Below are 26040 nucleotides of genomic sequence, written 5' to 3' on the forward strand. Positions count from 1 at the left end.
CACCTCCTGCTCCAGGGGAGGCAGGGGCCTGAGGGGAGCGGCGCTGCCGGGGGACCCCAGCGTGGTCAGCGCCCCTAACCAAAACTCCACCTACATGCGTCTAGGCAGCTTTTGAGCTACAAACTGTGGTCACATTTCAGGCTCACTTCCACCACAAGTAACAGGAGAGAATTAGGCCCTTCTCCTGAACCAAAGCATTGCTTTATAAATTAATGACTGTGGAATAGAAAAAGCAACAATGGAATAAAGTGACTGGAAGAGAATGTGCTTGACCCGAGCTCACTGGTCGCGTTAACTCACTGACGTTAAGATGCTGGCTGAGCCCTTATGGTACCAAAACAGAAAGACCCACAAGGAGGGAGGTTTAATGCGCTGCTGTATTTGATGCCTGGAGCCATGCGTGGTACACGAGGTTCTGGGTAAACAATGGTGACAGTGTCTTCCACTATGGGCTAAGCACATATCCAGCTACTCCGCCAAATCCCAAGGGCAGCCTTCAAAAGTCAAAATCAAGCTGACATTCTCTGGTGTGTTTTTAGACTCAGAGCAAAGCAGTTGCTGAGCAAAAATGTCATCAGTGCCTCCTATGACAAAAGAGGAGGCACTGGCCTGGGGGCTGGGGAAGGGCTCCGGGCTTCGACTGCTCACCCACCAGTCTGTCCAGGGGGAGAAGGTGGTCCCTGCTTATGTTGCACCGATGCACCTACCTTGACTGATGCCTTGGGACTCAGCAGGTGGTGACAGGTTAGGTGAACGGAGCCAGCCTTTGTGTAGCACAGTGCTGGCAGCTATGATCTCAGCAGTGCCCAGGTTCCCAAACCTGACACCTCATCTCCAAGGAGAAGAAGGGGAGTGCGGGCATGTAGATCACAGGGCCCTGTGAGGACAAGTACAGATCATGGACACGACATGACTTGCCCCTTCCTTAAGCCATAGAGGGATGTCTGGGAGGAACATAAAATTCATCCAGAGCCCAATAGGCACCTCACGCAGGTGGGACTCGGGTCCCCTCTGCCTATCACCCACAGGGCTGGTCTCGACATTCTTTTTATCAATTCTCTGGCATCTTCTCCTCCAACTTACCAACAACCAGAAAGTAGAATCTGATCTTAGTTACGTTCAAGAATCACAGAGCACCGCCTCCACAGCGGGCCCGGCAGCATGTACCAGGTCCTCCGACCGTCACCTGTGGGACCGCCATGAGCGATCTCCAGACTCAAGGACCGAGGCCGTAGGCTGGGGGGACACAGCTTCGCTCACTCTCCCCAGCAAAGGGGGACCACCTCTCGGCAAAGGCATCTCACCCTCTTCTGCATGAGGGACAGCACGATAGATACACGGGGAAACAGAGCAGAAGGTGGGCAGCCCAGAAGAGCTCGTCTGCACTTCCAAGGCAAAGTGGGGCCGTTGACTTAATCACAGTGACAAAGTGAGAATGAGCATTTCTCTGTTCTCTACCATACTCCGTGATACGCCTTTCCCTGCATTAGGAGTTAATTCGGAAGTCCCTGGCAGTGTTTCTGATATCCAAACCTGGCATGGTGGCTGTCGGGCAGGAAGAGAGGGCCTGAGCCGAACAGGTGCTGGGCCTGGGGGCAGGAGACACTGGCTCCAGCCCCAGCTCAACCAGCGCCTCGTTCTGCCTCTCGGGATTCAGCATCTCATCTATAAACAAAGGGTTGACACTGTTTCAGGACAGGCTTCCCAACAAAAATGAAATGAGAGCCATGTAAAGAAAGTTTCCCAGTTGCCACATTTAAAACGGTAAAAAAAGAAACAAACCAACAAACAAAAAACAAATACTAGAAACAGATTTTAAGAACAGATCTTACTTAATCTACTGTATTTAAAATACTAACATTTTGACATGTAATCAATATAGGAAGTAACATGATAGTTAATATTCTTTTACTAGACAAGCCTCAGCATCTGATGTGCATTTGACCTACAGCACGTCTCAACACAGACCAGCCTCCTCCCCAGTGCTCCTAGCATCAGTGACTGTGGCTAATCTATTGGACAGCAACTCCAGGGGTCCCACCAGTGGTCCTGGCTGAAAAGCGGGAGTAAGTGTCCACACTAACCCTAAAAGGATCTCTCTGAAACAAAGGCAGATTCACTTTTAAATGTCTGTAAACCGGCGGGCTGCCCCTCCCTCCCCCCTTGGCTACAAGACAGTCCTCTTCCTTGCTGATCCCTTTCTGGATGTAGGGAAGAAACCTGGCCCACAGCCAGGGTGGACTGGCCCCCAGGGAAACTTACCTGCTGTCTGTCTTCAGTCCCATGACGTCCTCCTTCTCAAACGGGATGCAGAGGAGGGTGATCTTGTCCCCAGACTTGTCGGGGGCCCCATCCAGCTACTTGGACTTGGGCAAGATGAGGAGTGACTCTGTGAAGCCCTCGATCCTTTTCTCCACCACCCTGCAGTCCTCGTAGATTGAAGGCCACGTTGGTGAGCGACTGCTCGGCTACCTCCCCATGCAGCACAAAGACAAAGAGCTGAGAGTCATTAAGCGTGGTGTCATTCAGCTCCTCTGCATGTGGAGCTTCTCAAAGCCCTTGGCCGAGAGGCAGTCGGTAATGGTGACAAGGCCCACGACCTTGCAGTGGGTCTGGAAGTCGCTCCACCCATTCTCGGGTGCATAGTGGTGCCTGTAGTGGATACAGAGTGCCCACTGGGAGCCGCACGGGCTGATCTGGCTCACCGAGGAGATTCGCTTATAGATGCAAAAGAAATTCTCCTCTGAGATGATCCCCACGGGTTGGACCACCACGGGAAGAGTCTCATAGTCCTCAGCACACTGCACGTAGTCAGGGATGCTGATGTTGCAGGCCCTGCCGAGAGGGGAGAGGAGATCGAGGTACATACTGTGCTGTGGGCTGTGGGCCCATCTGGGTTGCGGTGACCTGGTGTGTACAAGTCACATGGCAAGGGAAGCCAAAGCAAATCCGGGGGTACAGTTTGTCCACAGAGTCTGCACATGGCTACTGTAGCTCGGATCACATTACCCAGCTTTTGGTCCAGGCTTCCTGCCCCTGCAGTGTAGGGTCATTTCTTGTTTTCTGTTTCCAAGCACCTAGCAAGGCCCTGATGGAAAATCACTGCTCAAAAATGCTGAATAAATAAATGAACAAAGGAACTGCTTTCCCCAACACCCTTCAGCAGAATATAAAGAAATATAAAGATGAAAAGATCTGGATTTCTATCCAATTTATTTGAACTCCTCAGCTGCAGAATAATGGATAAGAAAACTCTCCTTGGGGAGGACGGTACAGTTCAGTGATAGAGCACAAGCTTAACATGTACGAGATCCTGGGGTCAAAGCCCAGTACCTCATTTTAAAAAATTAAACAAATAAATAAACCTATTTATCCTTCTCAAAAAAATTTTTTAAATAAAAATTCAAAAAACACCTTGCAATTGACACATCATTGTAAACTTGAATAAACTTCAATTAAAAAAAACTCCTTGTCTTACAAGAATACATCTGGATTACATAAGTTTGCAAATGTAAAATGCCTAGGGTACCACCTTCATAAAAAGGAGGGACTGTACAAATTTACTATCGCTCCTTTATGAGCTATATTTCCTTTTGGGGGGATTATAACCTCTCAGAGTTAATTTTCTCAGATTAAAAAAAAAACATTACCTGATTCTCAGTACTGCTGAAGAATCAGATAACCCTAAGAAAGCATCTGACCCACAGAGGTTACTCAATAAATGTTTGTTGAATGAATGAATAAACAAACAAAGTGAATGCTGCTCCCTGCCACAGACCATCATAATGGTAATACCTGGAAATCCCAGGCCCACGTTCCAACCGACTTTACACTAACCCTGTGTGTTTCTCTAAGCCCCAGTTTAATCGTGAATAGAAATGAGGGCAATAACACAAACCTCAAATTGTTACTGAGTCAGTAATGAATTGTACCCCAACATTGCAAGATGAAACCATTAAGGAAAACTGGGCAAAGTGTCCATAGGCCCTTTTCATATAATCTCTTAGAATCACATGGGAATCTACATTACATCTCAAATAAAAAGTATAATTTTTTAAAGAGGTTATTGAGGTTAAGTGAGCTCACTGTCTCAAAAAATGAACACACAGTACAAATAGGACAATGCCCAGCCCATGAGATACACTCGGTTAACATTCCCACTGAACCCACTGGTCCCTTCAACTTCAGAGCACAAGGACGGGTCCTCGTGGCAATAGGCCACTGCACCTGAAGCTAAGAAAGCTAATGGTGCCCACTACCAAGAGCCCCTGTCACCACCCTTGTTCTAATTTTCTATTTGTAACTTTTCATTATTAAATAGAAACTCCCAATTGCATAGCCTTCACCTGACCAGATATCATGATTGCAGCCCTTCAAAACCTGACCACAGAGATCATGATGGCAGCCCTTCTTGGTGAAACAATAAAATGAAAAGCCATTTCCACAAGATCTCTGTGTAAATCTAATAGGGAACTTCATCCTGGACTGAGGAAGAGGACTGTGGAGGAGGGGGCAATCTCAGGCACGGAGAACTATGGGCCACCTGTCCCACGATGGACTTTAGACTCAACCCTCACCCTCCAGGAACTTCAAAATACACACCGACAGAGTGCTATGGACAAGATTATTTTTTTTAAACAAATCCCTGAATCCCTAGCAGGTCTTTTTCCTACCAAGACACAAATGGCTTATGTGTATAATGTTTCAAAAAAGCCCTAAAATAATATCACCCCAACTTGACACATCAAGAAACAGAGATAGAGAACTTTATCTCATTGTACAAGTTTAGAAAGAGGCCATGTCAGACACCGTATTTAAATCGAAGCCCCTGCTCCAGTGCTCAAACTAGAAAGCGTGACATACTGCCCCTTTCCTGCCCTCTCCCTGCAATAAATCTCTGAAGAGTCTTTTCTGTGCCACCTGGAATCACAATCACATCAATTTTCCACAAAGAGCTAAGTCACCCCTTGGAGGAATTATCAAAATCTAAAGGGTTGGTTTGAGAGAAGAGATTTGCATTTTCTGTTTCTCAAAGGAAACATGGCTTTAAAAGAAACTGAAAAGCACTTATCTAGTCTAAGCCCTCATTGTGCAGAGAAAGAAACGGAGGCTCAGAAGAGATGAGGAAAGGGCCTTATTAACAAATATAGCCTCATTGCAGCACCAAGCCAGCACTGGGCACTTCTGGAGGAGGATCTGGGAGGCCCAGGAGAATGAGTGTTAGAAAAAGGAAAGAGAAGAAGCATACAAGGTCCTGTCTCTACACCACCATACCATGAAATTCCACCAAATTACCCAGTATGGGTGCACCAAATATTAAGGTGGGCTAAACAGGTTATAGAAACCTGGAATTCTCAACCATAGTGGAAATTCCAACATTTACTGTGCTTTTTCCCCAGTTCAAGCATCAACTCAGTGGACGCTCTGTACCAGGGACTACATGAGGCCTGGAGTTCTCCCAAATACAGATCTCTATTAACACGTGTGCAAACCACATAAAGGCCACCAGAAGAAAAGTGCCCACAGATAAGATGGAATTACTGAAACTGAAAACTGTCAACCAGCATATATTACTAGCAAAAGAGGTGCTGCTAGAAATCGACTCATGGACATAGAAAGCAAACTGTGGTTAGCAGGCAGGAAAGGGAGGATTAATGGATACACAATAAATATAAAATAAATGACAAGGACCTACTATATAGCACAGGGAACTATATTCAATTTCTTGTAATGAGTTTCACTAAAAACACTCTAAAACAAATGTATATACATATGCATATGTTTATAACTGAATCTCTGCTGTACACCTGAAACTAACATTGTAAACTGACTACACTTCAAAAAAAAAAAATTTTATATAATAAGTAAAACTAAAAGCAACGCCATTAAGAAAAAATAAAAGAACACTCTAATCCCCTTAGCTGTAGGTGGTGGAGAATTCTGGTTGCAAGCACCAACTCCGCTGGATCATTCCAGCACTGGCTGTCACTCTTTCTGACCCTCAACGAGTCACTTGGCTTCACTGAGGTTACTTTTCTTTTCTGTGAAGGCTACAGTTGCAACTAACAATGTATAGAATCTCATCATTCACAAGCCCAACAAATAGCGAGGACTTCCCATGGGCCAGGCTCTGGACAAATGAAAAGATAGGGTCCCAGATATATTCATGGGTAGAAGAATTTTATTCCATAAAGACATTAATTCTTCCTGTTTTCATAGGCAGATTCATTGCAATTCTGATTAGAATTCCTACCAGATTTTTCATGGAATATAACAAGTTAGTTTATGGTCAGGAATAGCCAAGAAACTTCTTTAGAAACACCACTGGGGAGGGGTGGATAGGTCATTCATTTCCACTGGTCTTTCTGAAGTGATGAAAACGTTCTGGAATAATAATGGTTGCACAACTGTGAATATGCTAAAAGCTGCTGAATTGTACCATTTAAATGGATGGACTTCATGGTGTGTGAACTATATCACAATAACGCTGTTATATGAAAAAATATTTCCTGACAATTATTTTTCTGTTTATACCACTAGTCTGCCTCACAATTTAAGAAAAACAAAAAACCAAAACAAAACAAACTGTGCCAGGAGCTCTTTAGGACTGCAATGTCCCTGGGTCTCCAACGCCTCTGGTGGTGCTGTTCCTGTTAAAACACACTTGCTGGGCTGGGCTAGTTAGAGACTGTAACTTTTTAAGATCTACGGTCTCACGTTTCACCCTGGGAGAGGGAAGGAAGGAGGATGTCACAGCCTCATGCCTTCAGTTCATTTTTAAATGAACCAAGCCTTGCTTTCAACACTGTAAACCCTCGCAATATAAAAACACGTGACATCAACAAGCACCGCCATCATAACACCTGAAAGTGTTCAAGGTACTTACCTGGGGCAGAAACACTAAGGGAAGAGACCGAAGCTCGCTCAGCACTGACACTCCCTTTTCCGGACTCCAACTGGAGAAGCTGGGCGTTACAGCCTGAGGCTCTCAGCCCAGGGAGCAGCGCCCACACCGCTGATCTGGTCCTCGGGGAGCGGGAAAGGGAGAGGAGGGCAGCCCCGGGGTCGCGGGGCAGGGAAAGCAGAGGCGGTGGAAACGCTGTCTGCAGCCCCGCTCGGAGGCCAGCCCAAGCCCCAGCCCCAGCCCCAGCCGCCCGCCCCGGTCCGGGTCCGCAGACCCGGCCCGCCCGGGACACAGCCGTCCCAGGGGCGGGGACGGGCCGGCGGCCGAGGAGAGGCAGCCCGGGAGGAGAGGACTCGCGGGTGGGAGAGGGGAAGGGGACGCCAGCCGCGGACTGAGGGGAGCCCGGCTGGGTGAGAGGCGGCAGGGGCACACCTGGCCCTGGACAGGTGTGACCGAGGCGCCGGGGCAGGTGGCGCGGGCAAAGTGGTCTGGCCTGAGCAATTCAGCTGAACACAGGCTGACTGGCACCCTGGGGGCTGTGACAGGCGGACCGCCCTCCCGCAGCCTCCTGACCCCTTTCCCGGGGGCCCCCCAACTTGCAATTCCACAGCCAGAGTCCCCGGCCCCAGGCAGGAGCCAAAGGCCTACCGGGCTACAGAGCTGAGAAGCCTTTGGTCCGATCCCTGGCTTGGAGATGGAGCTTCCAACCAGCGGACCAGCTAGCACCGACTGCGCATGCGTAGGAGGGGCAGAGATCCCCTCTGAGTTCTGCTAGAGAAGGTAGGACAGCGAGGGAGGGAGAGGGAGAAGATGAGAGCGGGTGGAGAGGAGGGGAAAAGTAGGGGGAGACAGATGGACAGGAGGAGCAGAGAGAAGGGAGGAATCTGGAGAGGGGAGGGTCGTAGCGGAGTTGGAGAGAAAAAGCTTTACCTCTGGGGCACCCCAAAGGAGGCGGCAAACCTGCCTCTGTACCCTTCTGTAACCCTTCAATGCCCGCAGCTCAAGTTTTACCTCCCTGATCCAGCCCTCCATCCGATGCTTCTGCAGAACCGCTACGGGTATCACACCCGTTGCCCCCACAAGGAGCTAGGTTTCCTGTTGCTCTGGGAACCAAGCACCCGCAGGTGTTGTCGCTCAGAACTACCTTGGGAAGAGTACATATTCCCCTTTTACATGCTGGGAAACAGGCAGGCACGATCTCAGCCTTAGCTCCACTGTCCCTGGTTTTGGGCTGGCGGGGAGCGGGGTTGTACAAGATCAGAGCCCCAGACAGAGCAGACTGCCTGAGTGTTGGTGCAGAGTCCCCATCCCTCCTGGGTAAACCGCACCCCACACTAGTGGAAACATCAAGGGCTCACAGTAGTTCCCTGGGTGTGGGAGAGCTGTCCTCATGTGAAGGAAAAGTCCAGCTGGGCTAAAAAGCTAAGTCACAAATCTAAGTGTGATAAGTGTCAGTTTACTGATCTAAATTATGCTGGGCTATCTCGTAAATCTGAAGTTTAGTGTCAGTTTATTGGCCTAACAACCTAACTCGTAAATCCAAGCTCAACAAGTGTCAGTAACGTGATCTATTACAAATTGATAAGCTCCAGTGTACTGATTCCTTGCTTTTTGTTCTTTGAGCCTTATAGGCTAATACCCCCTTAATTGTAATTAAGCCTTTAAAACCTCATGTGCACGTCTTGGAGGTGCTCAGAACTTCGGAGAAGAAGCCCCTCTGAGCCCGCCGGCATAATAATTCTGAGTACTCCAGCACTCCGATTGGTGCTTGTTTCTTGGCTGGCCTGTTTCCATAACACTCAGCTCCAGCGCCCAGCTTTCAAGGTAGATAGGAGTGTTACCATGTCCAAATTCATTCTCCTCAGTGCAGGACTGGCCACTAAGTTTGGAGACCAGATGTTGGGGCATGGAATAGCAAGTTTCTGTAGACCTAGATGGCAAACTAATGTCCTGGAAAACCATCTCCCCAAGTCACAATTCAGGCTCCTTTCCTACGTGCTTGGTTGTTGCAAACTTCTTAGTGTAGGAATCCCTTCTTGTTAGAATCCTTTGTTCTTGCAGCTATCTGCCTGGGTCAGATCCCTGTAAACCTCCAACAAAACAAACTTTATTTTCTCTTCTGCAATTTGTTATCTTTTAATGAATGAAAAAGTGTTAAATATCCTTAAAGGTCAGAGCCTTCAGAATAGGCTCTCCTGTATATTTCAGGCTCTAGGCAACATTGTTTTACAAGCAAAATGAAGCCTAGGAGACAGAGCATAGGGTTAAATTCAAAGGAACAGATCTAATATGGGGTCAGATTTGTTCTGTTTTATTACCCGGGCAGAAGCCACTTGAGGATTTAAATCCCTTTAAGTTAAAAATAAGTAAAAGTTTAAAGGAATTTACACACATAGGTGGGAATGTGCAAAGCATACCTGGAAAAGCACCCAAAGGATATTAAACAGTGGCATCTCCAGAGAGGGCTGAAAGAACAGAGGATGAGGGAAAACTTCTTTCACTTGTGTATTTTTGTGCTCTGTTTGAGTTTATTTTTTAACCATTTGCTTGTATTTCTTTTTCAGTTAAAATAAAAGTGTAATGGAGCAAAGGAGTAACTAGCTTAGCAAATACAGTAGCCATGGAATCACTGAGTCATCACTTTTAATTTAAGCCAGAAAGCATTTATTGACTCTCTCCAATGTGCTCATTCCTGTTTTAAGACTTCTTTTATTATTATTATTATTATTATTATTATTATTATTATTATTACTATTATTACTTTTATTTTATGAAATAATAACATGGTATACCTCACCCCTGCCCATGGCTGGTGGAAAACCAACTGAGTTTTTATTGAGTTGTTTTCCAAGGAGAAGAGATGAGTTATAAAAAAAACACATCTTCAGGGCAAAACAGGCAGAGTGCTTTTCCAGCAGGCCAGATAGCTATGAAGGGTTTTCAACAGAGGCGCCCAGAAGCTGAGAGAGAAAGCCTCCAGGACACTACAAAAAGCTGCCCAAACTGCTTTCTCCATGGCACTACTGAACTAGGAAAGAACAAATCTGTCTCCGTATTTGATCTATTCTTTTGACTTTATCAAAGCCAAGTTAATATGCTCCGGTCTTTTCATGGGTTATAATGTCACAGAGGAGATGGACAGGTCAACAAAGAATCACTCTGCCGTGATCACGAGCCGGGGAAAGGGATGGGCTGCAAGATGTATGATGCAGCCGCAACTGTGCCCGTGCTTCTAGGCAGGTATCCAAAGTCGCCTCGACAAGGAGTCAAACACTTGTGCCCACGTCCTCATCAACAGACATGTATTAAAGAGAAATGGAAACATATAAAAGGCCAATACCCTTGCTGAGTACACCGTCCAAAGTGCAAAGTCTCAGTTTGACAACTGGCCATCTCGGTTCCCTGGGAATTATTCTTGGAGAACCTTAAAAACCACTCCTCTCTACTCAAGAAGTGCTGCATATTTGTCCTAACTTTGGCTCAGGGATGGAGCACATTCAAGTGAACTTTAATGTCTGCACAGATTTGACTGTCTTTCTCCGGGTTCACTTGTCCATTCCAAAGAGGCCTGAGCTAAGCCCATCCTCCGTAAGATCTATTCCCTCCAGTGACAGCTCATTGAGCCTGCAATTAAAAGCCAAGTGAACAAGACTGTCCTCAGCTAAAAAGTTCACCCACCCTTCACTGTTTTCTTAATCTCTTCTCCTGGCTAATTGCAAAAGACTAACACCTCCCTCCACCAAGCTAACCAACTATGTCATTTTGTCTCCCCGAAGAGAAAGTAAGGTCCATAAAAGAGGAGACAACTGCATAGTCACCTCTGAATTCCTAGCATATAGTAATGTCAATAAATAGAACTATGATTATAGCTACTTTCCTTTAAAACCTTTCTGGTTATTTGAATGAGACCTTGGAAGAGAGGTGTTTGCTGTCCAGTATCTTGATCCACAAGACTCTGGAGGCCTTTTTCGGAATGGATGTTCACTGATTCATTCAAAACACATCTTCTCAATCAAGGAGTATCTGTGCTTTTCTGCCAGGATTTTGTGGTCACTCTCAAGCCAGAACAGCTTTAACCTATATCCTTAGTTTGGATTTGTTATTTTTCCCCTCTTCCAACAAAATTGACTTTCCTTACTTATTTGCCTTGAGGAATATTTTTTTCCTAATTCAACCTTTAGTAAACCAAGATTCTCAGGATGGGCTTGGCCAATAATATGATCACCCATCCAACTCCTAGTGTGAGAGGCCTGGGGCTCACCTCCTGCCCTCCTGTCAAGGCAACTCAAAATCAGTTTAGGAGCCAACAAGCACCCCAGGGTTTCTAAGGCTCGTGTATCTCCCAGAATCCCTGCTTTTTCGTTTGTCTTGGCTTCTGAGAGTTTCCCCTCACTTTCTTGACAATTAGTTGTGCAGCTTGAAAGATGAGGAAGGAAGGTTTTATTTCTTAATCAGCATTTTAAGAAACTTGTGTAATGAAGGTTTCCAAGAGCTTCTAGAACCCTCCATTGCTGAGACAGAAAACACAATAGACATTTTCTAAATTTACCTCTCATGTGCATTTTTTCTTTGCTTTTGTTTTCTTAACTGTTAACAGACATTTTTTAATTAAAAAAAAATAAGGCCCCAAATGGGATAGAACATTAAAGGGGCAAACAAAATTAAAGGGCAAAGACAGAAAAATGATAACTACTCTACAAAGTTAATAGAATACATACACTATGTATCAGATCAGCAATTCTCAGTAACAGCTAATTGAAACATGATCATGAGGTAAAATTTCTCTCCTGTCAGGACATGGCCAAAAGAAAATACAATTAAACCAACAAACTAATATCTTAAGTCTGGCGGGGTACAGAAGGCTACAACCTAAATGTGTCTTCTTCTGGAAAAGAGGGAGACTAAACAGCTCTTTTCTGTGGAGCCTGAGCCCACGGGAGGACGGTGAAGTCAGCTCTGTAAGTACCCAATTAGCAACGTGATTGATGAATAAATAAACGTGAGCTTTGATGACAGAGGTGATACAACTATTCATTTCTCCTGTAAAGTTTGACTTCAAGTTCAGTGATCAATACTTCGGCGTCCTCACGTGTTGAGATTATAGGAAAATGCACAGCCCGGGCCCAGACCTCCTCTTTCAGCTCGTGACACTGCACTTAGATGTCTCAAGGGCACCTCCAACTCCACCTGCAAAGAGCTGACTTCATGGTGCTCCTCCCATAGCAGTCCTGCCCAGGGCACATGGTCGGGGGGTAAGGTCTCCCTACCTCTCCCAAATCAGGCCCATCACTCACAGATGTGAATGGGCCCCTCCTTCAGGGCCCAGATATACTCAGTCACAGAGTCCCACCACCCTCACCTGACCTACCAGGTACTCACTGCCACTCACACAGCACTGACTCTGTGCTGGATACCACGCTGCACACTGTGCACATGTTATCTCACTGGATCTCCACAGCAGTCCTGGGAATTGGGTACATCACTGCTTCAATTGATTAGATAAATTGTTTCACTTCGTTGAGTGCGTCATCCAAAGTGACACGGCTGCTGAGCCACAAGCCTGGGCCTGAAAACCACTTGAAAATTGAACACTGCTACACCTCGCAGCCACCCTACTCTGATTCATCACATCACCTCCTGCCAAGCCTTCTAAATGTTTTCCAGCATTCTACGAGACAAAAGTGAACTACGAGATCACCCCACTCTCCTACTTAAAATCTGTCAATGACGGTCCACTGCCCTTTGGAGAAAGCCCCACAGGGCCTGAGCACAGCCCAACGGCTCAGCATCCGCGTTCCCTGCGCGGCCGCGCCACCTCACCCACCACGCAGCTCTACACGTGCCGTGTCCAGGACAGGGATGTTGACTCGGCACAACCCAGGGCTTGTCTCACTCGAACAATGAACACCTTCTTCAGTGTTCATCTTCTTCATTACTGACTCTCAGAAAAATGTTTTCTCAGGATGAATCAATATCTTTTTCCTAACAACTTCCCATCATTGATAATGAGCTCCCCACAAAAGACAGAAGAAGTAATTCTCAGTCTCCTTATCTGTAAAGTGAGAATAACAAGGAAATATGTGAGGTTTTAAGAGAAATAATATTCATGTGAGGCTGAGGGACAATTCCATCATACAGTAAGCACTCAATATGTGCTTACTTAATATTAATAAAAATACATTGCATTCCAGCAACTTTCAATCAATGTTTTATGACTTTGTCCATCAGACTACTGACAAACTTTTAGACGAACCCCTTTGAACAGATCTGCACAAGCGTACTGGGAGAGGTAAGCGCTGACTCCAGTTGCGGCTGCAACCAACCAGCACTACGGGGCGGGGGCAGTTTGCTCAAACTCTTACATGTTGCTTGAGCATTTAGTTATCGTTATTGAATAAAGACAGGTGTTCTTTAGTCAAAGCTCCTCAAACATAAATCTTCAAAGATTGATGCAAATTAGGTTTCAAGTACAACACTCTCACTAGAAATTATTTGAAAACTTTAGTCTTAGCTCCTCTGCACATCGAAAGGGAATGTTCTTAATGTATCTGACTAAATACACGGAAAGGGTTGTTTAAAAGAATTTAAGAAGAAGCCATTCTGAATAAGCTCTCAGTATCATCTGCAAAAAGCCCCACCCAAGGGTCTCATTTCTCACTTCCACATAGGTGTTCAGGTAGTTTAACTTGGGTCTTGGTTTCTTATAACACGGTGCCAGGAATAGTTGTGGATAGATATATGTAGCAAGTATATAGCTAGGGTATTTGCTGTGAAGGAATTCTAGAAATAAGAAGATTGATAATATAGTCCCATCCATAAGAAACTCAGCCTTTCCATTTACAACAGCATTAAAAATAAAATAAAAGATACATTTAACAAAAATTTACAAGATATGTACATTGAAATTTTTGAAGTATTACCAAAAAGTTTTAAAAGATATACATATATGGAAGACATCCCAATTTCATGGAATGATAGACAATATTATTAAAAATGTTAAGACTCCTCAAAGTGATCAACATATTCAGTGGAATCCCTATCAAAATTCCAGCTGACTTCTTAGCAAAAATTGAAAAACTGATCCCAAAATTCATATGGACGTTCAAGGGGCACAGGACAGCCAAAACAACCTTGAAAAAGAAGAGTAAAGTTGGAGGGCTCACTTTTAAGGGTACTAAAATGCTATAGTACTAAGTCAGTATGGTACTGGCATAAGTTTGGATAAATAAATCTATGAGACACAATAAAAACCCAAGGGGAAAAAACTTTCATTTACAGACAGTTTTCCACAAGGGGGCCAACAACACTCCATTGAATGGATAGTCTATTCAACAAATGGTGCAGGAACAGCTGGGTATCTGCAGACAAAAGAATCAATCTGGAATCTGAACACCCATATTTTATATAAGAAATAAAATTAATTCAAAATAGATCACAGACAGAAATGTAAAAATTAAACCTATAAACTTTCTGAAACAAGACACAGCAAAAATCTTTGTGGTCTTAGGATAGGCTTTGGTTTCCTAGATACAATACCAAGAGCACAAGTGATAGAAGAAAAAAGCAGATAAACTGGACTTCATCAAAATTAAAGCCATTTTCTTATAAAGGACATCATCAAGAAAGTGAAATGACAGTGGAAATGGGTATCTCAAGTGATAGAGTGCGTGCTTAGCAAGAAAAATAAAATAAATCAATACATCTAATTATCTCCCCTGTAAAGAAATTGTTTTAAAGTTTAAAAAATATATAGTGAAAGTACAATGTGCAGAATAGAAGAAAAATTTTGCAAAGCATGTATCTAATAAGAGAGTAGCATCCGGGATATATAACAAATGCTTACAACTGAGCAATACAAGAAAACAGACCCAAATTTTAAATTTACCACGAATTTAAATAGATATACAAATGGCCATTAAGCATATGAAATGATGCTCAGCATCACTAGACAAATCAAAATTCAAATGAGATCTCATTTTACACCCACTAGGATGGTTATAACCAAAACACGGACAATAACAAATGTCGTTCAGGAGGCAGAGAAACCTCATATCCGGCCACAGGAAAGGGACAATGGTGCAGCTTCTTTGGAGAAGTCTGGTATTTCCTCAAGTGCTTAGAGATATATGGCTCAGCAATTCCACACCTACATATAGAGTCATCCATCAGTATCCTCGGGGGGTTGGTTTCAGGAACCCCACACCCTGGATACCATAATCCAAGGATGTTTGAGTCCCTTTACAATCAGCCATCTGGATCCATGTAGTGGAAACTACAGGTATGGCGAGCCAAATGTACAGCAAACAGAATGAAAACACATTCTCATAAAAAATTTCACATCAATATTCATAGCAGTATCATTCAGAGTAGCCAAAAGTTACTAACAATATCCATCCATCAATGAACGAATAAACAAAATTATCAAGAATAGGCCCACAAACTTTTGGTCATTTAAACTTTGACAAAGGAGGTGAGAACATACAATGGAGTAAAGACAGCCTCTTCAGCAAATGGTGCAGGGAAAACTGAACAGCTGCATGTAAATCATTGAAGTTAGACTACTCCCTCACGGCATACACAGAAATGAATACAAAATGTGTTAAAGACTTAAACATGCAGACAAGACTATAACCCTCTTAGAAGCAACCATAGGCAAAACATCTGACATATATCTAAGCAATGTTCTCCTAGAGCAGTCTACTAAAGCAATAGAAAAACAACCAGAAATATACAAGTGGGATCTAATTAAACTTACAAACTTTTTCACAGCTAAGGAAAGAGTAAGCAAAACAAAAAGACATCCTACCTATGGAATGGGAGAAAATATTTGCAATAAATGAAACTGATAGGGGCTTAATTCCCAGAATATGTAAACAGCTTTTACACTTAATAAGAAAGAAAAACAAACAACTCAATTCAAAAATGGGCAGAAGTCCTAAAGAAACATTTCTCCAATGAAGACGTACTAATGGCCAGTAGGCACATTAAAAAATGTTCAATATCATTCTCAGAGAAACGCAAATCAAAACTGCAATCAAGTATCACCTCTAACCAGTCAGAATAGCCATCATTCAGAAGTTCAAAGACAATAAATACTGGAGAGGCTGTGGAGAATTGGGAACACTCCTACACTGTGGTGGGAATGCAGTTTGGTGGAGCCATTGTGGAAAACTGTATAGAGGTTCCTCTAAATAAAAAAATTGACCTCCTATATGAACCAGCAAACCCACTCCTGGGCATATATCTAGAAGGAACCCTAATTCAAAAAGACACCTACACCCCAATATTCACAGCAGCACTATTTACAATAGCAAGACATGGAAACAATCTAAATGTCCACTGACAGATGACAGGATAAAGAGGTTGTAGCATATTTGTCCAAAAGACTACTATTCAGACATAAAATAATAATAAAATAATGCCATTTGTAGCAACATCAATGGACCTGGAGAATGTCATTCTAAGTGAAGTAAGCCAGAAAGAGAAAGAAAAATACCATATGAGATCGCTCACACGTGGAATCTAAAAAAAAAAAAAAAAAAAGAAAAAAAAGATAAACTTATCTACAGAACAGAAACAGACACAGAGTCATAGAAAACAAACAATAGTTACCAGAAGGGAGAGGGTGTGGGAAGGAATAAATTGGGAGTTCAAGATTTGCAGATACTGAGTATGTAAAGAATAAACAGCAAGTTTATACTGTATAGCACAGGAGAATATATTTATTATCTTATAGTAACTTATGTTTAAAAAGAGTATGAAAATGAATACAGGTATGTTCCTATTTAACTGAAGTGTTGTGCTGTACACAAGAAACTGACACAACATTATAAACTGACTACACTTCAATGAAAATATATTTAAATAGACCAAAAACGAAAACAAAGAAAAAGGATACTATCAAACAAAAAGATTAAAGTACTGATTCAGGCTACAGTATGGAAAAACCTTGAAACTTTATGCTATATTATGCCAGACACAAAAAGCCAAATAATGACCTTAAAGGTGAACTGTATCTAAGCGTCTTTTGTACTACTCCTGTAAATTTTCCGGAGGTTTGAAATCTATCAATATCAAAATAAAATGTATTATACATTAAAAACTTAAAACGCTTCCTCACAGGAGGGCTTTAATTATTAAATGCAGAAACGCATGTAAAACTCTTGGAACAACATTTTGCACGTCCACAGACAATCACTGCTGTCACTGCCACTCAGAGGGTGGTGCCAGCGCCGATGAGAGCTGCCTCCACTCGCTCCCCTGCAGACAGAAGTGAGGGCCTGAGCTCTGACAAGGCAGGGTGAGCGTGAACCTGGGTCAGACACAGTCACGTCCCAGACTCTACTATACCCAACTTTCTTATACAAACTGCAACATGTAATGTAAACATGCTAGAGGGATGTATCTTACAAAACAGGGAATACAGACAATGTTTTACAGTAACTATAAATGGAGAATCTATTGTACACCTGAAACTAATATCATATTTTAAGTCAGCTATATCTTTATAAAAAATTAAAAAATAATTTTAAAATGTTATCACTTTAATATTCAATTCGGTTTTTAAGTAACTAGTAAACAGCTTAGAATATATAAAAGCATTTAATTGTGCTGTTTGTTTACATATTTATTTACATTCAGACACTTGCTTAAAGAGAATTTAAACAATTTTTTTAAACACAGCTTAACATCCAAAACAACAAAAAGGCAAAACTGAGAGTGAAGAGAAAATGGAGATTCAATACTTAAATGAAACCACGGGGTGATAAACTCATAAAAATGGATTCCATGAAGTCAGAGCAAATGTTTAAGGCCGACTAGAAATTCAGCTGTAAGATTCTTGGCAGCTAAAGTGAAAAGAAAAAGATGATGGGGCGGGTGTTAGAGAGGGTGCTTAGTGTGCAAGGGGTGCTGGATTTAATCCCCAGGGCCTCCACTAACAGATAAATACATCTAATTAACTCCCCGCCAAAACAGCCCCAAAGAAAACAAAAAGAGAAATTTCTTTCCCAAAAAACCCTGATATTAAATTTTGATTAAATACATTAAAAAAGTAAAAAAGAAAAATAGAAAAGATAAGTGACACTGTGAAGGAAAAGCCCAGCTGGGCTAACAAGCTAAGTCACAAATCTAAGTGTGATAAGTGTCGGTTTACTGATCTAAGTCTTGCTGGGCTACCTGGTAAACCTGAAGTTTAGTGTCAGTTTACTGGGTTAATAAGCTAACTCGTAAATCCAAGGTCAACAATTGTCAATAACGTGATCTGTTCCAAGTTGTTAAGCTTCAGTGTACTGATTCCTTGCTATTTGTTGTTTGAGCCTTATTGGCTAATAGCCCCATACTTGTAATTAACCCTATAATACCTCATGTGCAGGTCTTGGAGGTGCTCAGAGCTTCGGAACAGAAGCCCCTCTGAGCCCGCCAGTGTAATAAATCTCAGTACTCCCACCCTCTGAGTGGTGCCTTTTTCTTGCCTGGCCTGTTGTTTCCATAACAACACAAGCGATAATGCCCGTGAGATAAATATGCGGTGGCTGCTGGCAGGTCCCCATGTCTCAAGTGGGAAAATCTGAAACATCCTTCTCACCACTCAGAGTCATCATAAGCCCACCCCACCCATCCCGCTGTTAAATGCAGGAGCACAGGCAGGACCAGGCCTTTGCTGTCTCTGTGTCATCACAGTGAGACAGGATGGAAGGGGCAGAGCACAGCCATTCAAGTAAGGTCACAGCAATTAACAACAAAATGGTGAAGGATTCAACCCCCAATAGGCCTTGAGGCTCAGGATAAAGAGATTTAACTCCTAGCAGAGCTTGAGCTTCAGTAAACACCCATTGTAATAGTAACATGGTGAATAACATGCCCCAGGCAACATGGCAGTCCCAATGATAGCCACAAAAGGTCAAAGGGTGGGAAATGGCCAACTCCCTGGAAATCCCAGCCCCTTGCCCTAAGGCTGGTCCTTCTACTTATTAGCATATGAAACCACCAAGCCCAAGAAAACAAGCAACACAGCGCCACCTCGCGGTCACCACTCTCACCCTCTTCGGAGAAGACCCCCACTCTGTCTGTGGAGTGTGTACCTACTTTTAATCTGAGCATCAAACCCCCACACCTCGTGACGTTTCTCTTCCATTTCAATGTATCTCTCTGAATAAATCTACCTTTACTCAACACTGGCTTGCCCTTGAATTTGTTACTGCACGAAGCCAAGGAACAAAATCTGGTGGGGCACATCTCAGGGGCTCAACCAAAGCCTGGGACACAGCCCTTCTCATGCCCCACGTTTTTTATTCTTGTATCAACAGGACTGGGCTGTGAAGGGAAGTCTGAAGCCCCAGCTAAGGGACAGAAGCAGCCTCCAGGGCTCCAATTGGCAGGCAGCCTCTCCCCCTACATGGGCCTTGGTGACTGCCCGGTTCTCTGTGTTTCTCTGTTGTGCTGACACCCCAGCCAGATAGCGTAATCCTAGGCCTGTCCCCACAAAACCCTTCTCTCCAAAATACAAGCACATCATTTCACAATCCTCTTGTTCAACCAGGAAATGTTCAGCCCACTTTTTTCCTCCCCAATAAAGTACCCAACTGCCCTCCCTCCCATCATATCACTTCTTTCTTTGTGAGAAATCTGCACTCGCCAAACTCCATCCTGAACCCAGGTGCCTTGCTGGCTGTGACCAAGATGTTTCTTTCTCACACAGCCTGCGTCCTATCACTTTCCCCTTGTTACCTTACAAAAGCCTTTCCTGAGTCACCCACCCCACTGATTCTGAACTCACAAAGTGCTGAGGTTGCAGTCACTATGTGCATACATCCCAGGTTTTGGCTAGGTTTCCTACGCAAGATCTTCATTAAGGAGCTGCATCAAGAAGTTTAAAGAGGCTATTCATACATCTGAGCGGAGGAGCCTGCAAAAAATTAAATGGCTTTGAAGAGAGAGTTAAACAGGGACAGAGAAGTCGCAGGTCCTAGTCAAGTGTCATGAGGCAAAATGTTCCTCAAAGGCTCAGAGTGGCTTCTGAACACGGAGTCTGCAGGGAGGAGGTGACAGGCAGTGAATGGGGTGAGTGATTTTGGGTACACTCCACCAGCTGGGGAAGAACAGGTTTTTTTCTAGTTTTCCAAACAATTTCTTACTACCTTTTTCTCTTATTGTCTCATACCATTTCCTACGAATTAAGAATATCATTGTCAGTCATTTGGGCCACTTGGGAGAAGCAACACGATGCCATTCACAGGGCTGGGGCATGACAGCCACACCAGTCTAGGTTGAAAGACCAGTGGGGGTATTTCCAAGGTAATCAAGGGCATGCAGCAAACTCCCCAGCTTCAATGACCTCATCTCAAAACTGGGGCAAATAAAACTACCAAGTAAAGTGCGTGATGATTATGGCTGACACCTTTTTGCTAGGTAAGTGCCCGTGACAGCTGCTGCTTAATGGGGAATGAGGACGATCAATGAGGCCCTGTCTACCTGGCCACACGCGACCTGCCTTCCTGCCTTGGTGCAGCAGCAGAGTTTCTTTAGCTGAGATGAAAGCCCCCAGAGCAGCCCCGATGGGAAAGCTTCCAGCTCTGCACGGCGAGACGTGTTCCTTTCCTTCTCAGAGCTGATCACAATTTGCTGTCTTCTGTTTTTATGTTTATCCCTTTTGTAACTGCCTCTCCTTCGGAGTTTTTGATCAAGCAGCGCAGGGCCAGGTGTGTCTTGCGGCCTGCCGGGTATTCTGGGCTGGGAAACAGCCAACTCCATATCTGGCTCTGGTGCTGAACGGAGAGAGCAGAAGGCCTAGGGGCCCATGCTGAACCAAGGCCCCTGCACCCAAAATCGTGGTCTGACTTTGGGCAAATTACACAGTCTTCTTTATCATGAGATTCCTCATCTGTCCATGAAAATAACTGCCTATGGCACACAGAGTTACAAGGATTAAAGGAAATCACCAAGTTTACAACCTAGCCAAGGGGCTACCAGTGCATCCTCAACAGACAAATGCTGCCTTTACGGCTCTGACACACGCTTAGCGGGGCGGCGCCACACTGTGAACACTGCTAACTGCCAGTGTGTTAAGTGCTTCATGTGTGCTATAATACTCTTTAAAACTTACAACAATCCCAGGAAGAAACGAATATTATCATGCCCAATTCACAGATTCTCCAACAGTTTAAGAGAGTTTACATTCTAGTCCAAGGCCCTATGGTGAAGAAATGGCGATTTAAACTGGAATCTGGGCCCAGGCCTTGGCTCCATCTCTCTCCCATCCACCTGACCACTTGCTTATGAATTCCACCGGTCCAATACACAAGTCTGCAGCCGGCCATCTCTTAAACGCAATGTGTGCCACCGTTTGTCAGTGTTGGTTAATTACCATAAACAGTTCGCAGAAACCACTACAGTAAAGAAAAGTGGACTTAGGGAATTCTGCACTGCGTTCTCCTGTAATGTGCAGAAACCCTTCCCTACACCACCAAATCCAAGTGTATGCTTCCTCCATGTATATGTTGGCACACGGCTTATTAAAGTAGAAGGTACCTGCAGTAATTCCGTCTCGGTTGCTTTCCAAGGTTGCAGATTATCCATAATCAGTCTGTGAAAGAACATAGTACAATGTGAATGAGAACACTGCAACCATGACAGTAAACAAAGAATACTGAAACCAAGTCATTAAAGGCTGCCACCACCCCCCAACTAGGACAAGCCTGCAGCCCAGCCGCTACAGCAACTCACAATCGTGTCCTCTGAGCAGAATCAGAATAAGAAAAGACAGGCTACTTGTCCTAAATAGCTAGGTGCTTGTCTAGAGAATGAATTCAGTGAGTCCAAAATATTTGCTTCCTCCCATACATAGAAAAGCACTAAAGTCTTGAACTTGAGATACCTGGCTTTCTTTAGATAACAAGCAATCTTTTATTGTTCCAACAATCTGGTCTTTGTTGTAAAGCTCCTATATATCCTAGCTCCTTCGCAACCTCTTAGGAGTAGCCCCTCAGAGAGATCTGGCAGGCTGTCATCCCGGCTCGAGCCCTCCCGCCAAATAAAACATAACTCTTAACTTTTAGACTGCACATGTATTTCACTCAACAGTTTTGGACACCTTGAAGGGACCCACGGCAGACTTCTCTCCACCTGGACTCTCCGAATAACCGGAGCCTTGGTACCAGCAGTGGCCCTTTGTGCCCATCCGCCTCCTCGGGGAGTCCAGATGAATTTGGCTGAGTCTCTCCTGGTTCTCGGATCTCACATATTCGTTGATGATCCTGAGTTTTATCTGGCGGTGTATCCAGGTACGTGGCCCTCCAGGTGAAAGAAATTGGGGTGAATTACCCACATAGTTGAGACATACTGGGTGGGGCCTCGTTGAAAGATAACAGGAAATACCCACCTTGAGGAGATGTCCAAAGTGGGGCTGGTGGAAATATATGAGGAAAATACTCACCCAGTGGAGACATCCCGAGTGAGTCCAAGTTGAAAGACACTGGGTTCAGGACTGAGTGGTTAGGTAAGAAGCTGGTCTAATATTTTCATCAATTTTGTTACAACCATTGAATTTTTCAGGATAAAAGTAAAACTCTTATGAGGAAATTTTCAACTCCAAAATTCGGACCATCCTCCTGGCTCGTAACAGCTTTCTCGGGTGACAGAGAATCTTCCAGGAGTGGTAGTGACAAAGACTTCATGCCACAGAGTTGTCCCTGTGGGAAATCTTACTAACAAATTTATTCTGAGAACCCGACCTTACAATGGGGAATAGAAGTTTCAATAAAAATAAAGAACAGAAAAGAAAAGAAAAAGAAATGACAGATTGCCTGTCTCCAACTATTACCCAGCCAGGTTTATGTACATACAAATCTTACAACATTAATTGGGAATAAGAAAAAAGAAACTCACTCTGAAAGTAATTAACAGGCCTGATAAAAACATTTTTTGGAATTCTGAACTTATAAAAACAAAATCCCCTTTAGGTGGAACTTGGATTTCTCTTCCTGTGTCCTTGAAATGTAAATGTTTTATCTTTCTCTGGGTGTATTAAGTGTGGGTATGTATGTATATATATGTTTACTTTATTTTTTAAAGGAAACTTTGGACTCTGCCATACAAAAAGTTCAAGTATTGTGTACATATGGTGGCCACGCAAATAAATTGGGATTCTAAGCAATTCTTTGATTGTACCAATTTTCAGATATTTTCCCATCTTAAACTTTGCTGCATCAGCCTGGACCACAATGGCCTTTAGCTTTTGGAGAGTAAACCTTTGAATTTTATTTAGGCAACACCCCTACAATCATGTGGAAGAGCCGCTTCATCTTATTGGTTTAAAATCACTATATATATATATAATTTATATATATATGTTTAAATATATATATATAAATTGATGGCCATATGATGGATCTTTTAATTTGGAAAAACTTTTAAATTGGTTAAAGTTTAAAGAGATCTCATTATAAACAGCTGTTTTATTGGTACCTATTAAAATCAAGTTTAAATGTAGAAAAATATATCTAATGGTTAACCTAAGAACTTAGTTAAAAAAATAAAACTGGTTTGAAAAGCTACATTTGTGTTTTTCCTTCCCAATAAATGGTTCTATTGATGTTAATAAAAACTTAGAATAATTAATGTTAATTAAATTGAATAACTGTATAAAAAGATTGTAAAAATGTCAAAAAAAACGATAAGTAGTTTATCCCAAATGGATAAATATTTTTATATGGTTATTTTGAATGAGATAAATAAAATGGACATTTTTGTATTTACATACAAGGTTTTGATACTACACTACGTAAAGTTAAAAAAAAAAAAGGACCAAAGAAATCACCTACTCCCCCCCAACATTAAAGTTCAATCAAGTCAGTTTTCTTTACCACAGTTTAAAATATATGTATATATAGACTGAAATACTTGATCAGTATTTGCGACAACAGACCAATTAATGAAATTAAAAACTGAGAAGGGCCTAAGCTCTTTGGCTGAAACTTGGGCATCCTAGAGACGTCTATAAAATTATATACAATGCACAAAAAAAAAAAAGGCTTCTGGCTCTCCTTCTAGAAATAAGAATTATTGATTGAACCTAATAAATATAAAAATTAAAGGTATAATATTTAATAAAATTGAGATAAAAGATTGTGAAATTGGTATATTTAAATGGTCTTTATACAATCCTTTTGCTTATGTTGTGGGATAGATATGTTTCAGTGGAAAAACGCTTCCCCTTCTTGGTATTATAAGGCAATAATGGGCACATATCTGTCTCTCTGAAAATATTAATTGAACTAATTAAAGGAAACCAATATTGATACATGAGCCGTCCAATATAACGTAAATCTAAAAACTAATATTGAGTGGCTAATAAAAAAATAACAGAGTTTTACCCTGGGATTAACTTATAACTCAAGGAAAAGAGACCTTACTAAAAGCCTTATGCAAGCTTTGGAAGACATGATACAGTAAAGCTAAAAGTTTTAAAACATGGAATTCTTTGTTTACAGCTCGTCTCACTGACACAAAATTGCCAATTAAGGAGATAAAATTGGGTCTGGGTGACAGAGCAGTTCTCTGGGGACCTGGAAGAGAGTTTCTTTGTCTTGCAGATCAGAAATATAAATACAACAAACAGTGACCTAGGACTGAACCTAATTACCTCAACGAAATAGAACTTAAGGCCAAGAAATTTTTGGCATTTTAGAACTCAGAACTCTGACGGGCCCTTCAGACGTTGTGAAGAAATCTTAACTGTCTATTTCATAAATAGTATGCCTTAGTGATTTGAGCAAGCAAATTCAGCTTACTGCAACTTTTATTATACCTATCTAATAAGTAAGTTTTAAAGTGAAGCTATGAGAACTCTAGCTTTTGTCTGATTATAAGCCAGCGTACACATTATAGATGTGAGATATTTCTACTGCTAAAAAAAAAAGTCAAAGTGAAAGAGCTCTGCTTAATTGATGTAAAAAATTAAGAACTTAAAAATTAAGTATTTTTAAAATAAAAACTGAACAAATTGACTTTCAGCATCGCGTGAAATGGAAAATATTCAATATTAATATTTGATATTGTTTAGTTTAAGTATGTTCTAATTAATATAGAAATCTTTAAACTCATCGATATTAAGTATAATACCTTTACTGTACTTAGGTTTAATGAAAGTCAGATAAAATCCTGTTATGTCTGTTGCAGATTTGTCAAAAAAAAACAGTATTACTGTGGTGTGGTAAAATTTTATGTAAATTAAATGCAAATGAGATGAGAGCTTTGGGTAAATAATTAAAATATATTTTTAAAATGTATGCTTAAGATAATCTGTAAACTTTTGATATCTTTAAATTCTAGAGTTGTGCTAAATTAAGTTAAATGATGGGATTTATTAAATAGCTATGCCATTTTGAGATAAAATAAGATTGAAATATGAATTACTTAATATTTAACTTCCTCTTACAGTGAAACTAAAGGTGTTTAGAAATATTAATAAATGGTTGGTGCCACACCGAAAAAGTCTCTATTAGTAAGGGAATGATCTCAGTATCCTAGGAAAGTAATATAAATGTGTAAAGGAAGATATAAGAATGGAATTATATTTTGTTAATGAAAAATAGTGACTTTCTCCTGAAGCTGGTTACTTCTGAATGGAAGAGAAAATAAGGGACACACTAATATGAGTATAGAAAGCTGTGGAAGGCTTGTGGAAAAGGAAACCTGAGGAAAGTGTTTTGTACGTGGTCAGAATTGGCTTAGTTTAGAATCAAATTGGGCAACGTAAGTGAATCTTAGAAGTAAACTGGTACAAGACTAGATTTGGTTTTCTCTCTGTTAAGAGGAAAAAATTTTCTTAAAATGTTAATCCACATTCAGTAACAGATTGTAAAACTTCTTATACCACTTAGCTGATCTGTTCTGCCTTTACTTTTGACGTATTTTCTTGTTAATGAATTAGTACTACTTTACAGTGTTCTATATGTTTATCTGACCAAGTGTTCTGAAATCTTTTAACAAGGTCTACAAATATCAAATTCTAATTAAAGTTCTTTTAATCTCCAGTTAAGTTTGGGATGCTACAGAAGACCCCTGAAACATCCCAAAGAGAGATTTTAAACTAGTAAGATTCATTTGGCATGTTAAATAACATGGTATTGTCAAAT

At 42.2% G+C, this 26040-nt stretch overlaps 1 protein-coding gene across 1 annotated transcript; it reads right to left on the reverse strand.

Moving 5' to 3' along the window:
- Positions 1 to 2389: 2389 nt before the first annotated feature.
- LOC140694647 (trafficking protein particle complex subunit 9-like) lies at positions 2390 to 7145 on the reverse strand. Its single transcript, XM_072957808.1, has 3 exons — positions 6887 to 7145; positions 3010 to 3088; positions 2390 to 2835 (listed from the first exon to the last, which is right to left on the reverse strand). The coding sequence occupies exons 2-3, from the start codon at positions 3051 to 3053 to the stop codon at positions 2526 to 2528; spliced, it is 354 nt and encodes a 117-aa protein (XP_072813909.1). The 5' UTR covers positions 3054 to 3088; positions 6887 to 7145; the 3' UTR covers positions 2390 to 2525.
- Positions 7146 to 26040: the final 18895 nt, after the last annotated feature.

This window comes from Vicugna pacos, unplaced genomic scaffold (genome assembly GCF_048564905.1).
Source record: "Vicugna pacos unplaced genomic scaffold, VicPac4 scaffold_77, whole genome shotgun sequence".
Taxonomy (NCBI): Eukaryota; Metazoa; Chordata; class Mammalia; order Artiodactyla; family Camelidae; genus Vicugna; species Vicugna pacos.

Bases quoted from the DNA above. Each gene is read 5' to 3' on its own strand.
- LOC140694647 (XM_072957808.1), bottom strand. From the start codon at position 3,053: ATGACCCTACACTGCAGGGGCAGGAAGCCTGGACCAAAAGCTGG. The intron at 2,836-3,009 runs GTAATGTGATCC...CCCTCTCGGCAG, and splicing joins AAGCCTGGACCAAAAGCTGG to GGCCTGCAACATCAGCATCC.